This window comes from Corvus cornix, chromosome 1A, assembly GCF_000738735.6.
Source record: "Corvus cornix cornix isolate S_Up_H32 chromosome 1A, ASM73873v5, whole genome shotgun sequence".
In the NCBI taxonomy this organism is placed as follows: domain Eukaryota; kingdom Metazoa; phylum Chordata; class Aves; order Passeriformes; family Corvidae; genus Corvus; species Corvus cornix.
This window is the reverse complement of record NC_047057.1, coordinates 65599763-65615002: the sequence shown is the minus strand read 5'-3', so window position 1 is coordinate 65615002 and position 15240 is coordinate 65599763. Positions and strand designations below refer to the sequence as shown.

Here is a 15240-nt window from a genome sequence, read left to right as displayed (position 1 = left end):
CTGAGAGCTCACTAAATAGCAGCTTGGGAAGCATCCTTCCCTCCGGAGTCCGGAGAGTGAAGGTAGCAGAAACAGACACCGGTAGATAATGCTCCAACAGGCTCTACTATGCTTTAATCTTCAAAAGCTACCATTAGTAAGCCAGAGAAGTATATTTATACACCAGACAAACACCACAAGTTCAATAGGCTGCTCTCCATTAAGCACTGAAATAACTCCTCTTTCTTTTCACTTCCTACAAGGAGTGAGGCGAAGCACCGCAGCCCGCCCAGCTCTCCCGCAGCTGCTCCCGCTCTGCGGGAAGGATGGGGGGGACACAGCGGAGACGGAGCAAGTGTGGCCGGGGGCTGGGGCCAGGGGTGGCGTGGAGGGGAAGCGGGGGGTTCGGGTCCCAGGCACCCTGTCCCCCTTGGCCCCGCGCGCTGCTTTCTCCCCGGGAAAGCAGCCTGCTCCGTCCCTCCGGAGTGATGGATGGAGGGAGGTGCGCGTCGCTTTGGGGCTCCGCTTTGTTGGGTTTCACCTCCTGATCCCTTTCGCTTCTGCTCTGCTGGGCTGCAATAGGCACCTCCGCTGCGGCTCCGCGGGTCCAGCTCCGAGTGACCTGCAGCGGAGGGGATGAACTGGGGACGGCCCAGGGAAAGGCGAGAGAGCATTATTTATCCACCACAACTTCTCATTGTCGCGGGGCAGCGCTCAAAAGATCCCCAAGCAGTTGGCTTTAAATAAAGCAGGCATTGCTTCCCTTGTGTTTCCCCTCAGCAGTCGCCTTAGTATTATTATTATACTTCTATAGCTTTTGCTTTCGGACCTTATAATTATGTCACACAGCAAGGGAAACCGCCAGCATCCCAGCATCTGGTGTGCGGTTGAAAACTTTTGTTTTAAGATTTGAACTATTTATAGAAGGAAAACTTGGTAGGATAGTAATTTCCTACGGTTTTGAGAAAAATATGGCTACGCTTATATTAAAAGGGTGTATTTATTTATTTATTACGACTCCTTCCTCCTGTCTAAAAAAAAAAAAAATAAATAAAACAAACCAACCAACTAAAGATAGCACGGCAAGCTTTTTTACAAGCTATTGGTCACCTACGCAGCAGACATATCCCTCCTGTGAACAGAAACAGGCGGCTCTGGCTGAATTGATCTAACGTGCTTCCATAAATCTAAGTGCTTTTAAAAATCGGTGGCCAAGACATGTGCATTTCATTAAGAATTAAGAATGCAGAAATAGGCTTTTAGTTTCTTTTTATGGGTGTGTTTATTCCTACTTTTCTCCCATAGCGGTGGGATATGTTTTTTCCATAGCCCACAGAAAATAGACGGACACACACACAGAGGAACACACGTACTTGTTTATGTGCATGTGTTCCTGTGCACGCTTACAGAGAAAAAACCCCACATACATATTAATCCACATATAGTTCAGGGATAGGACCTCAAATTTGCATCCGTCGGGGCACAAAAAACTGAGGTCGGCATGGGGGTGGGAGAGTAGGGAAATCCATCCGGCCCCGGCAGCCGAGATAAATGCGGGACCGGGGATGCCTAGGTGGGATTCCCCATCACCGACAGAGGTGAACCCCTCTGCCGCAGCCCCGGCAGCCTGGGCAGGCTCCGAACCGCCCCAGAGCTCTCCCGGGCCCGATCCCCGCGTTCCGGCACCGAGACTCTTGCCGTACCCCCGGGACTGGGGAGCTGCTCAAGGGAGGGAGAAGGCTCCCCGATTTTAAACCGGCTCCCTCCGCCGGGTACCTGCCGCCCCTAGCGCCCTCCTCTCCGCACGGCTGCCCCGCGGCGCGGTCGGGTCTCCTCCGGAGTGCAGGAGAGCAGAAGCCCTTGACAGTTCCCCGGCAGCCCCTCCGGACTCCGGCTGCAGCCCCGGACGGGCCCGGCTCCCCTCCGGCCGGCGCGGGGACCCCGGCTCACCACCCCCGCCACCCTAACGCGGCGGCCGGCGGGCGCAGAGACCTGCCGGGAGACCTGCAGGAGAGCGACGGCGGACACTCTCTCCGCAGCCCGCGCGGACTAGCCCAGCCGCGTCTTATCCACCGCAACGATAGATACAGATACAGATATTTTAAAAAGAGACCGAAATTCCTCGCAGTCCCACCCACCGACTCTCATTTCCCCCACCCCTACCTCCACCCCCTTCCTCGCAAGGAAAAGGTCCTGGAGCCAGCTCTAACTGCGGGACTGGAGATCCCTCCGGAGCGAAAGCAGCCGGTCGACGAGCGCCTCGGGGTTGGGCGCTCGCCGCCGGCTGCGGCAGCCCCGCGCTCCCCGGGATCTCCGCACACAAACAGCCTTCCCCCGACGGGCGCGAAGCAATGCCCATCTCCGGTTTGGCAGGAGGAGGAGTCGGGGTCGGAGTCCCCAGGGGAGACGCCGGCCGCTCCGCGTCCCGTTGCCCCGCCGCCCTCCCAGGTGCGCCGCCCCCGCTGCGGGCACGCCGGGCCCCGGCCTCCCCGGCGGGGCAGCCCCGGGAGTTACCTGGCGGTGCGTCCCTTCCCCCGGCGGGGTCCGACCAGCAGCGCCAGCACCGCCACCAGCACAGCATCTCCTCCTCCTCCGCCGCCACCACCACCACCATCCTCACCACCACGCACCGCACGGAGCTGCCGCCCGTGCTGGCTTCTCCCGGCTCCCTCTGCTCGCTCTGCGCATTGCCCCTAGGTAGCTGCTAGCGGGGGCATTGCAAACAGTATTTGAAAAAAAAAAAAAATCTGGATCACTTACAGGTAACTCCCACTGGTAAGGATGAGGAAAATCTGAGGGTAATACACTGAGAGTAACACACTGCGAGATGAAAAAAGGATCATGGCTGAATCCCGTTTACACTCTTGAGTTCGCTTCCTTGGTTATTCCTTTCTGGCCCCCCCTGGTCGTAATTCCCCACCCTTTTTGGTGTCAGCTGTGGCTTGAATCTGAGTTGGAATCCAGTCCCTTGGGCTTGGGGGGGCTTTGTCTGTTTGTTTGTTTGTTTGTTTGTATTGTTGTGTGTAGTATTCCCCTGGTGCTAATGCTGCTCCCTGTGCAGAATGTGTGCTGCTGCTGCTGCTGCTGCTCTCGCTGTTGCTGCTGCCTCTGGGCTCCTGCCTGTCATGTCTCAGTGGTTGGAAGTTGTTACAGTGGGTTCTTGTGTTGGAATGAGGATGGTTTAAGGGATTTGGATGGCAGAAAGTGCCTCTCTCTCTCCCTCTCTCTCTCTCTCTGTAACTCTCCTGAGACCCGGGGCTGCCATTGGGCAGTCAGTCACTGCAATCCGCCTACTTTTTTTCTCTCCCTCTTTTTTTTTTTTTTTTTTTTTTTTTTTTTTTTTTTAAGGGGAGGATGACAATGGAAAGACACTGATCTAGCCCGGGCTGCAATGAATCCGTGCTCCCTGGCTGAGCCTTCTCCGTACGCCTCGCCCGGCAAGCGCTCCTTTCCGCGCTCCATGGGGCATTTTTAACTCCCCCTCCACTGCTCGGTGGGCTGCGAGCTCCCTGCGTCTGCCGTGGCACCCTTAGCTCGTCCTGAGAGAGAGCCTGAACGAGCTGGCAGCTCCCAACTCCGCTCTCAGTTAATTGCTTTATCGTGGCCGGTTGTCCCGGTTCCACCGAAGGGTTACGCCTTCCCTCCAGCCTCGGCGGGGGTTTGGCTGTTGTTGTCCCCCCGATGTTAAAAATTAAGCTTCGATTTCAGGAGCAACGCAAGAAAAAAGGGACGCATATGTAGTCCTAGCTTGACTGAGTGAGAAATAAAGACATGCACACTCGTGGCTTCCCGGCGAGATTGGGTTTCGCGTGAGAGCAGGGAAGGAAAGGACTAGTGTGGAACAGCCGCTGTAGGGAGCGAGCGGGGGGCGGCTGCCGGCGGCTCTCGACTCCCCACACCTCTCGCCACTCCCGCAGGAAGAGCTTTCGTCTCCGCTCTTCCCTCTCCTTCTCTCGTTTCCGAGAAGAGACGTTTCCCGGCAGGTTAGTTGCCTCTCCCCCACCTTCCCCCCGAGCCGAGCGACTCCTGCCCCTTTGGCACCGCCGCGCCCCGCGGCCAAGAGATGCTCGACCCTTCCCGCTCCGGCGGGCGGGAGCCCTTCGCCCCGAGCAGCCCCAGTCGTGCAGGAGACAGTCGCTCTTCCTCTGCATTGTTGGGCGTCTGTCCTTCATTTCGGAAGTGCTGAGAGCGATGGTGCAAAGATGTGCGCTGCAGATACCGGGGCTGGAGATTGAAAACGAACCCCGAAAGAGAAACGGCCACCGAAGACAATTAAACCCAAATGCAGCTGAAATGAGCAACAACCAGGCTCCGAAGTGCCCTCGGTCTGTAAATGTTCGTCTCAGGTTAATTGCCTAATGACTGAAGAAGATGTCTTGGCTAAGAGCTCTACCAAACACCCTGGTAGCAACTCCTCCAGTTAACCAGTCCCAGAACGGGTGCAGCTGTCTCCGCGACACAACGAAATATTCACTCAGATGGAATGGGAATTGCAGAACTGGTGCAAAAACGTTGTATGCCACTCAATATGCGATGAATATCTTCTCGGGGTTTGGTTGCTTTAACCACTTTCATCTGCAATGTCAGCCCAGACGTTGGGGCAGTCAACATCCTTTGGAGAAACGCTGATCTCGATTAACAAGAGACGGAAGCTTAAGCCTTTCAACGATTCCAGAACCGTCTTATTTATAATTATTTAGGATTCTAAAATGGTCGTATTTATATTTCTGTAAGTGTGCGTGCGAGTGTATATACAGCAAAAGAGTTAGAGATGTATATCTCCTGCAGTGCCCTTTCTCCTGCTAGACATGGAGCTGGGGCAACTCTGCTAAACGTGAAACCAGGAGAACGAGTAGCCACTTTGAATGTTTTATTTCCAGCATTTGTTCCGCTTCGGATAGGTATTTTAAATGTGCCTCTGCTTTTAAAGATGTGCCTGGGAGGAAAAGGGAGGGGGAGAGCGAACTGTAAAAATGCAAAGTAAATGTTGGCACTGGAAAATTTCGGACTTGTGCTGGCAAAGTTTGACCCACTCCAGCTGAAACGAAGACGGTTTGCCAATTTCTAATTTTCAGGTCGAAACTGACTTTATCCACAGATGTGTTGTGTAGGGGAAGAAAAGTCGTATAAAGAAACCAAGCCTTGCAGCTTCTCTTCGGGGAGTTAGTTTTGATTCTAAAACCAGGGGCCGGTTATTATGCCAAAAAATTACTGATGATGAATGATGATGAGGAGGAGGAGAATGACGATTATGATGATGATGATGATGAGAATAACCTTGTAAATTCCATCCAAATGGTTTCTATACGTATGTCAGCCGGGGTAGCGAGAACCACATTCATTTTGCTGATTGAAGACGAAAACATTCCCTTCAATAAAACGTCACACCGGAAGAGAGGTGCTGTCGGTAACGTCTAATATGGGCACTTCAGTATCTGTCACTTTTTTTTTCCACAAACAGGTGTATTTTGGACAAAATGGGGGCAGAATGACACTGAAATAGTTGCCGACACTACAGGCGGGCAGGCACTAATAAACTATTTGCTTTTTTTTTTTTTTTTCCCTGTCATCCATCTATTCCCAGCCGCGGTTCCGTTTTTACCCTAAGCCTGGGGACGGTCCGGAAGAAGGGCACGTCGGAAGCCGGGAAGGTGCGCCAGGCGGGCAACACACCGAGTCCTTTCTGGGAGGAACCGCGCGTTCCTTGTACCTCACCGAGCTCCAAGACCAGTGCCGGAGGAAAGAAGGCAACAATGAGTCTCAGAATGAGCGGTGTCTGGCCGATGGGAGGGCAGGGAAGGCGGTGGCGGCAGCACAACGGCAGGTGCCCGTGGAGGGGCCGCGGAGCGTATGGTCCCGCCGGCGGGACGGCGCCAGGCAGCCCCGGGCCGCGGCCGCACCTTCCGGCGTTCCGGGCATAAATCGCGCGGGTCTCCTCTCGGGGCCTCGCCGGAGCTCCCAGAGCTCCACGTGCTGCCCGCCGCCGAGGCTGAGCTCCGGCCGCTGTCTGCCGAGGGCCGGGGGGACAGGGCCGACCCGGGCGGGCTCCCCGCGGCTGGACAGCCCCGAGGACGGCGAGGACAGCGGGATTTCGTTGGCCTTTACCGAAAACGCCGCAAAGCCAAGGCGAACTTCGACGCAGGAGAGGCGAGTGGGACCGGCTGTCCCGTTCCCCGCCGCAGCGTCCCTGGGAGTCCCGAGAGGGCGCGGCGTGCTCCCGCCCTCCCAGAATGGGCCGGGGTCCCCGACGTCCGTAGCTCTGTGCGCCCTCAGCTCGGATGGGCACGGAAGAAGCGTCCCCGCCGCCTCCCAAAGGGGTGCCGACACCTTTCGTTGCTCCCTTGGGCAGCGCCAGCTCCCGCCTCCCGCATCCCTCTAACCGCACCGTGACCTTCTCCCCGCGGGGAAAGGGGATCTTCCCCGCTCCCTTTGGAGCTGCCTGGCTGTCACCCTTCTTTTCCTCCAGAATAAAGAGGAAAAGGGTGGGGTTTGCCCCCAGATCTCTGAGCGGGGTATTGTCCTCGACTCCATCTTTCTGAAAGACACATCACTCATCCCCAGACCTTCCGCTGTGATTTGCATCTGTGGTGCTGCTGTGACTTTTAATTTCTGACGTATTTATTAATTAAACGGTACCCGAATGCTCTGTGATCTTGGCAGGAAATATTTCTGTTTCAGTCCTGCCTGAGGTCAGTATTTGATGTGACCTGTTTTCGCGAGGGGTTAAATGGAGTTAGCGGGGCTGCAGATGCTTTACGCTTCAGTGCCTGGAAATGTAATCGACAGAAATATTAAGGGATGCTTCACCTCACGCCTGTTTCTCCAGCAAACTGGGGGACCGGAAATAGACACGGAAACAACGGAAGATCCCCGAGAGGGAGGACTACCTGAGTGGGACCCTGCTCTCTCCTCCTACCTGGAGAAGATAGTGGGTTTTTTGTGGGACCCTGCCATGTCACCCCATGCCACACCCCGGCCCGTCCAACAGTTTCTGTATTGCGTTATTTTCTCTCCCCTCGGTGTCATGTTTGCCACCGAAAGTGGAGCTTTTAGCACGTTTTATTCAGACACGAAGACGTGCTCAGCAGTAAGGAAAAAAAAAGCCAACCTGCCAAGCCTCCCCTCTTTGCCGTGGCTGACACGACAGCTCTCTCCTTCCCGCTGAAAATCAGCCGAATGCCCTGGAAGACAGACTGCGTTTTATCTGCCTTCACACCCCCCCTCACCCCCCCTCCCCCCCTTCCAAAGCAAGGAGCTCACCAGAAAAGGCATCATTACACCCAAAGGATATGGTTTCAACAAAATGGTAGTTCCAGTGGCTGATGAAAGAGGAAATAATTGCACCCCACATGCCTAGCCCAGAAGTAGCCCTGGATCTCAGAGCAAATTTCTCTCCTATTGTTCAGAGAAAGTGAAGTATCCTCATCGCCTTACAGGCACGGTGATGGATCTGATAGTTTCCGCAAAGGCTTTTACTGTTCCTGATGTCCGCTCAGTTTCACTTCCAGGCTCAGTCCGACAGCATTTTTGTGATTTTTGCTCTGCGTCCCTTCTAAAATAGCCAAAATTAATTTCGAAAAGAGATCTGCCTTCCAGACTGCAACAAGTGCCCAATCCTCTGTTCCCTTCCGCCGCAGCGAAAGCAATAGCTGTATTATTGCTCTTATTTTGCAAAGCGTTTTCTTCGAGCTCGCCTGCCTCTCTGTGAGGGGTGTGCTGTACAAAGTCCTCACACTATTGAAGTAGATAGGGTACCCTGTCATCGCTTCATTTATGGATACACAGCCTCAACAAATTCACTACACATCTAAACTCGCAGCAATCCGAGCCTGGAGGACGACAGAGCCCATCGCTGCCGACCACAGCTACGACAAAGGGCGGCACAGGTACTTGGCCTCGCAAAGGTTAGAGCACTGAAAAGACCTCCTGTCTCCAGCGGTCAGGATTTGGAGCTACCCCCGGGCATGTGCCTCAGCTGGGGCAGGGGCGGACGCGGGCTCCCCACCGGGGCAGGGTAGGGGGCAGCGCGGAGGGCGTCGCCCGTGCCCCTTCCGCATCCGCGCATCCTCCGCGGGTCGCCTGCGGGGCAGCGCCGTGCTCCGCCGGCCACCGCGGCGGCACCTGCGGCAGCAGGGGCGGGGCGAGGGCCGTGCCAAAAATACCTAAGTAAGCAAACACAAAGGGATGCGACCTGGCTGGTGTCCGCCGAGCAACCCGCTGGGAACACTCCCGGGACGCAGCCCCCGGGTCTCGCCGGAGCCCTGTAAATGGGACAGCTCTGCCCTTGCTGCCCGCAGCTGCAGGAGCTGGGGGTATACAGAGCCTGCCGCTCCCTCTCTCATCCCCGAGGAGCCCAGATTAATTCCTTCCCCCCTCTGTTTAACCTTAATCCTCGGCTCTGGCGTGCTCCCTCTTGCAGATTCCCTCCCTCTCCTTGCCAGCCCCCTCCTCCCGCCGCTGCCTGGGCTCCTGACACGGGGGACGGGGCTGTTCTCGGCGCGCATCGTGCGCGGAGCAGCGCCCGCGGCGGCGGGTCCCCGCGGGCAGGGCCAGGCCGCTCCTCGCTCCCCGTTGCCCTCTCGCTCCGCTGCTCTGGTCGGGCTCCAGCCTGCTTGTCGCTCCGGGGAACTGTGCCCGTTCTCAAGCCTTTGGGAGCTGCCCTTTGGCTTCCCCGTCCTCTTCCACGTATTGATTTCAAGGTGGGAAGCGAGCGTTTTTGGATTGCCACTCACCTTATGCATTCTTGATCATAAAAAAAATAAAAATAAAAATCCCGCAGCTATGCAAAGACAGGATCTTTAAAGAGTTTGTAGCTCGACAGGTAAGGACTCGGCTGGGGCTCAGGAATGTGGAAATTCAACTCAAGTCAGCCTACTGCGACGAGCAATATTAATAAGGGCATACAGGCACTGGGGGAGAGGCAGAGGGAAAGAGGGCGAAACTTGGCAACCAAAATAACCGCGTGCTCTCGATTGGGGTGATCAAACACCGAGGAGCAAACAGCGGGCTCCCCGGGAGCCCCCACCGCACCCTCCAGGGCCCCGGGCCGGTCCCTTCGCCTGAGCCCGCTTGGCTTCCCGGGAGCACCAGAGCAGAGGTAGCCGGACCAGTTGTCAAGTTAATTTCAACACGTCCGTGTGATGGATAGAAACGCAAATTGTGTCTAGGCCTGCATAAACCAAATCCCTGAGCGCAGGTTCAGAGCAGGGATTCCCCTCCTCCCGCCCCTTTCGCCTAATACCTCAGCTCTGCTCTATTGTCCCAGCAGCAGCGCCTGAGTTAACTCTGTCAGGCTGCCTTTTTCTTTTTTTTTCCTTTGAGGGTACTGCAAGCCAGAGATAATATTTAAGTTCGCTTAAGCAGTACAAAATAAAAGGATCCGTCATCACCCGCGACCGGCTCCCTGCAAGCTCGGGGCGAGCAGAGCGCCCCGCCGCCGGGCATGGCCCGGGACCGGGGAGAACCACGGTCGTGCTTCGGGGGGCTGCCGGCGCTCGGACACTCGGGGGGCGGAGAGAGAAATAACCACATCTTTCCTTTTCTTTTCCTTTTTTTTTTTTTTTCCTCCTTTGCAGTATTTTTCTCCCAACTCTGCACTAACGTGACCCAAAAGCCAAGGAGATTTGTCGTGCACAAGGACTTACCCTAATTTGACATAGATGACTCCAAAGCATAGAAACACGTAGAAAATCCACTTCCGAAAGTTTCTGTGCATGATCTAGGAAATGGACTGAGCCATAAAAATCGCACAAAAAGCCGAACTGATCTTGTCGATTAAATCCCAGTCAAGAGCATTGCTGAAGCTACCCAGGAGCAAAGCTGGCCGAGCTGTAAAAACTCAACTCCGCGCAGATAGGCAGCTCTTCCCAGAGCCATGGTGACCGAAACCGGCTCCGATATTAAAGCTAAAGAGGAAGAAAAAATGGAAAGGGCTGCTCAAAAGGGTAAAACAAAACCCCAAGACAGACAGTCTGAGGGAGAGAATGAGCAAGCACTGATCTTGATCAACTGCCTCATAGAGCCCTGAAGTTCAATCTGTTTTTACTTGTTCTGACTTCCCCAGGTAACACTACGTATCTTGCAATCTATGGCTCCAGGTAGGAGGATCTCTCTCTCTCTTCTCTTCTCTCTCTCTCTCCCGCTCTTCCCTCCACCCCGCATGTGTCATATCTTATCTGTGTGTGCGTGTGCGAGTTGTGCGTGTGTTTGTGTTTCAAAAGGCATGTCCTTAAGCCGGAGTGTTGGGGAAAACACATGAAACCTATCCAATAAGGGAAATAAAGGACTCGTCCTCTCAAACCGAAGCATTTTTTCATTTCCTCTAGTATGGTAACGCGGCTGGATTTGCAATGTACAGACTTCGCAAAAGAAACTGTTAAAACTTTTTTCTCTCTCTCTCTCTTTTTTTTTTTTTCTCCTCCTTTTTAAACAAACAGAGGCAGGCGTTAATCCCCACTTGCTGCACTTGCTGGCAGCTCCGTATCCTAAAAGGCAACGTGTGTCCAGACCACTTCGGCCATTTGACCCTGCTGGACAAAAATGCCTGCCACCAAATTTGATATAATTTTCCGCAGTAAGAAAACATGCTTCCTCCTTTGAGAAACAGATACACTTGGCTTCTAACACCAGTTTAGGATATTCAGTTTGCTGCTCCTAGAGAGATTAATCAGTGAGACAAAACCTCACTTTGTGCTCAGACACTAACAAGGAGCAAGGCTTCCTTTTCTTTCTGTTTTTTCTCCTTTCATTTCTTTCTCTCTGTTTTTTCTACTTTTCTTCCTCACTGCTTTCTGAGCTGCTCAGTTTTTTCCTGCATTCTGTGGAATTATCTGTTCCAGTCAACTATACAATGTCTGCCTGTCCGGAGGCACAGATCTTGCATGCATACGCACGCTTAAATAGCACTCTGATACAAGTCTGTGGGCTGTAGGGAGTTACACAGATACGGAAAAACTCGTGCACCTCTGCCCTCTCCTACACATACATTCATATACGTGTAGCAACAGTCAGCACAGATGGCTCTAGGCATCTCTCAAAGAGAATCGGCTAAACACACCAGGAAAGGCTGAAAGGAAAGCAGGCAGTGACAAGCAAGCAAAAGAGGCTGAACACACAACTTCATCGTAAAGTATCTATCCTGACGGAGAAAACAGAGGATCTTTTAAAGGCCAGCCAGGCTGCCGTTGTTGAAGAGGTGCAGTGTGAAATCGCAGTTCCATGTTTAGACTCCCTCAGTAAAGGCTGTCCGCACCTTGCCATCACCCAGCCAGCCCACGAGAACAGAGTCCTCTCCAGGCATCATGCAGAGACCCCAAGCCGGTCCCAGTGAGGGCAAGTGGAAGCGAAGCGGGACAGAGAAGGGCCGTGCTGGGGAAAGGGGGGCTCAGAACGAGTCCCCCAGTAGAGACGAAGGCAGCCGAGATTTCCCACTCCACCGCCAGCTCCGATTCCTCTGCCTGAGGATCGGTTTGGCTCTTTTCTCCCCGCATTCCTCAGTTTTATTCTTTAATAATCAGCGCTCCGGCTTTCGGAGGCAGCCAGCTCTCCTACAGTCCACTCGGCTACACTGTCATCAGTACTCAACTACAAACGATTTGTCCTTAAAAAATGCCGAGGCTTCCCTTCACACTCATTTCCTTGTATTTAAATGTAATTTATTATCTTTTTTTTTCCTGATCAACATAAGGGGTTTTTTGTTCTTCATTCCCGCTATTTTTAAAGCAATTTTTGGTAAGATGAGGCCGTGTTTCACAGAATCACAGGAATCCCAGGCACATGGTGTGATTCTTGGGGTTGTCCTGTGCAGGTCCCTGAGTTGGACTTTGAGGATCCTTGTGGGTCCCCTCCAACTCAGAATATTCCGTGACTCTTCGTGATTCTATGTTTCCCCTTTGCCAGAACCATGTCTCCAACAGCCTCGTAACTTTACCCACAGCTGCCTCCCAAAGCCTTCGACCAACACCAAAAGGTCATTCACGATGCACCCCCACAATCACCCGCCACCTGTGAACCTTTTTTCCGGTTTTTGAAACTTTTTGGAGACGAAGTGTCGTGCGTCCCTCACGAGCGTCGCGGGCATGCGGCGGCGGGAGGAACGGGGTATGCAAAGATCTGCCCTGCGGCCGGGGCGGGACGAGGCGGGTGGCAGGGCTGGGCGATGCCGAGGGCGGCGGCGGGCCCGGACGGCGGCAGTGGGCGGGTGCCGCGGGGATGTGCCCCGGGGATGTGCCCCAGAACTCTGTCCGCAGAGCTGCCCCGGGTATGTGCCCCGGGTATGTGTCCCGGGGATGTGCCCCGGAGCTCTGTCTGCAGAACTGCCCCGGGGATGTGTCCCGGGGATGTGTCCCGGGGATGTGTCCCGGGGATGTGTCCGCGGAGTTGGCGCAGCCCCGGCTCCGGGCGGCCCCGGCCTGTCCCGCGGGGTCACAGCGCCACCCTGCGGCGATTCGGCGGGGGCGGGGGTGCTGCGGGGCTCGGGGAGCGGGGCTGCGGGGCGGCCCCGGTCCTGCCGGGCTGGGATGCGCTCAGGAGCTCCGGCGTCGACGGGACGTGCAGACCGCGCCCCTCCGCCGCCGCTAGCTATAGGAGCGCTGCACCTGGGAGCTGCCCCTGCGCTACCTCCCTGTCCTTTGCCCCCCGCACCCGTGCCCAAACCCGGGTGTGGGTCCGGAACCGGCGTGGAGGGGCAGGCCGCCTCCCGGCGTGTGAGGCCATGTACATTCACCGGCCAGGGAGATTAGGAGGAGTGAGGGGCTCAGCGTCACAACTATGTGTTGTTACTGGTCTCCTCTACAGACCCCTCGTACCTCTTTGCCTGTTTTCTCACAAACCCCATGGAAGTAGGAATGCAACTCATATTGTCTTCATCTCCTCAGTGACTACATGCTCACCGTCAGGCTAGCACATCCCACTTGCTTCTGTGAATTAGTGATTATTCTTCATGCAAACCCAAGAAGTTTCAACAACAGAAACTAGGCTAGATTGTGGCATCGTTTAGAGGGCAAAAAATTTCTGTATTTTTGACCCTTACTCCACTGTTATCTTCAGCTAATTGATTTGAAGATCCTGGACTGGGAGAAAATTCGATTTTCTTCCCTTCAAATATCAGTTTGACTATTCCTGAAAACTTAGGCTAAGGCTAAGAAGATTTAATGAAGCTGAATAATTCTGTGATTTAAGAAAAAACCCCTGTAGAATATTAAAATGGTTAATTCTCACATTAGTATTCAGAGATTCACCTAATTACTTTATGTGCAAAATATATAAAGCCCATTGAATTACTTTAAACAAATACCATCTTAGTAAAGCTAAAAGACTTTCTGGACACAAGGTAATATTCCTGAATACTAAAGCATTGGTAGACGTGGGTTGAAACCATTTGCTGAATGCTTTTCTAGTGCACATTCTTATTTATTACTCATCCAAAACAACTGGCATAGCAGGGGATATAGCCAACTGAAAATTCCGTAATTCACTTTCTCAGCCACTGACTTTCTGCTGACAAAGCTCAACATTCACACCTCCAAAACCTGCCAAAAGAAAGGTTACCTACACACACTTCTGCTGGTCCCCACACTCTTCCCACACCTCCCCACAGCCTTTTGATGAAGTGGCTTCTGTGGTAAAATATTTCAAAGCCCTATTGAGCTTCAGCTTTTCCAATCCATCACAAATGCATTTACCCCCACTCCAGATGGAGAGCCTTTTCCTTCACCTAGGGAGGAGAATCCAAGTGACCTTCAGAAGTCACTGGTCAGGCTGTGAATCTGAAAGCTTACTTAGGTGTTAATTTCTTAAAAAAATGAAGATGATGGGAATGAGATTCACTCGCCCAGGCATAGGTCCCATTTATTCCAGGCTGTGCCACAAGGGACATAGTGCTGTTTGTCTGACCTGGGGCTTATAGGATTTCATGAACGGGGAACTTTGCCCAAGCAGGAGGAACAATCCCCACAGTGTGAGAACAGCTTGCAGCCTGCACAGCTCTGTGAATGGAAGTATGAGCAAGCAGGACCAAAGGGGAAAGGAACTGTTGGTCACAGGTCATCATCTTCCCTAGCATCTTTCCAAGTACAGTGTTCAAAATCAGAGTAAATCCTGTCAAATTTCTGGGGAATGCAGACAATTACAGAGAAAATTACTCTGTGATAGGCCACTTTATGTGCCTTTCTCTTCTTTCTGTACTGCTCAGATCAACCACTGGACCAGGAGCTGGACTTGGATGATCCTTGCGGTTCCCTTCCAGCCCGGGATATTCTGATTCTGTGTGCGCTTGTTTTAAGTCCCGAAGGCTTAACTACAAGGCAAATCCAGCTGCATTTATCCCAGCCAGCCACTCTCTGGCACTGTTGCTCCATCCAGGAGTTTAGAGGAACACACAGAACAACTGTCTCTAGGCTGTATTTCAGGAAGCAAGCCCTTTCATTCTATCTTGCAGAAACAAGCGTTCTCCCCAGTCCTCGCGACACAAATGTCTAATCAAAGGAGCATTTGCACATTTCTAATCAGTACAGCAATTCAGAGATTTAAGGTTTGAGACTGTAGATTTCGAAGTTCCGTGAACAACTTTTATTCCATGCTTCAGATAATACAGTGAGACATCATTATTGAACTCAAGTCCACAACTTGCCTAAGATAGCCCTACTAAAGAAGCCTACTACCAAATGAATGCAAACTAAATACTCAGTTTAGCAAGATTTCTACTGGAATCAAGATAAAATAAATTTAGACTAGTAATTAAATCTGTAATCAGCAAGTCTCTAGGCCCTACAACTACATATGATGCAACAAAGGAAAAATCAGGATTCAGAAGTAATTTTTGCTGTGATTTACGTGCTCATTCCTATTTTCTAATTATATTCTCAGACATATCTAGGTAGGAAAACGCCTTTTTAGTTATCTGTGGTTTTGAAAGATGACTACAAAAGATATCATAGTGGGTTTAGATTACACTTAACCTTTAAAATCGTCTTTCAAAAGCTAGGGGACTGAATAGCTTCATGAGATATACTGATCTTGTTTTGCCTGCCTGTTGAGCACTGCAATTTTTGAAAATATTACAAGGGAAGCTGCACATTGTTAAGCAGTCTTTTCTTCCAAACTGATCTTCTCTATTGTTACCTTACTCTATCTGGTGCAAAATGCTTTTAAGCTTCTGAGTTGCAAACCAATAAGCATTGATAATCAGCTTGAGAAGACTAAAGCTCTACCTCTTCTGTGTGTTTGGCCTGATGTTCTGTCCCAGTGAAATTGCATCACTGT

At 52.7% G+C, this 15240-nt stretch overlaps 1 protein-coding gene across 4 annotated transcripts in view; it reads right to left on the bottom strand.

The window, feature by feature from the left end:
- WNT7B (Wnt family member 7B) overlaps nt 1–10093 on the bottom strand; it is a 94539-nt gene extending 84446 nt beyond the window's left edge. Inside the window, exon 1 of one of the 4 annotated variants that reach the window (XM_019292761.3) lies at nt 9624–10093. In XM_019292761.3, coding sequence (XP_019148306.1) covers nt 9624–9694 — 71 coding nt within the window. In that variant the 5' untranslated portion in view covers nt 9695–10093. Of the gene's footprint in view, nt 1–2142; nt 2375–2493; nt 2589–2739; nt 3227–9623 lie in introns of those variants that run through there. The other 3 variants (XM_039571517.1, XM_039571519.1, XM_039571518.1) reach the window with 3 other exon arrangements.
- Nucleotides 10094–15240: the final 5147 nt, after the last annotated feature.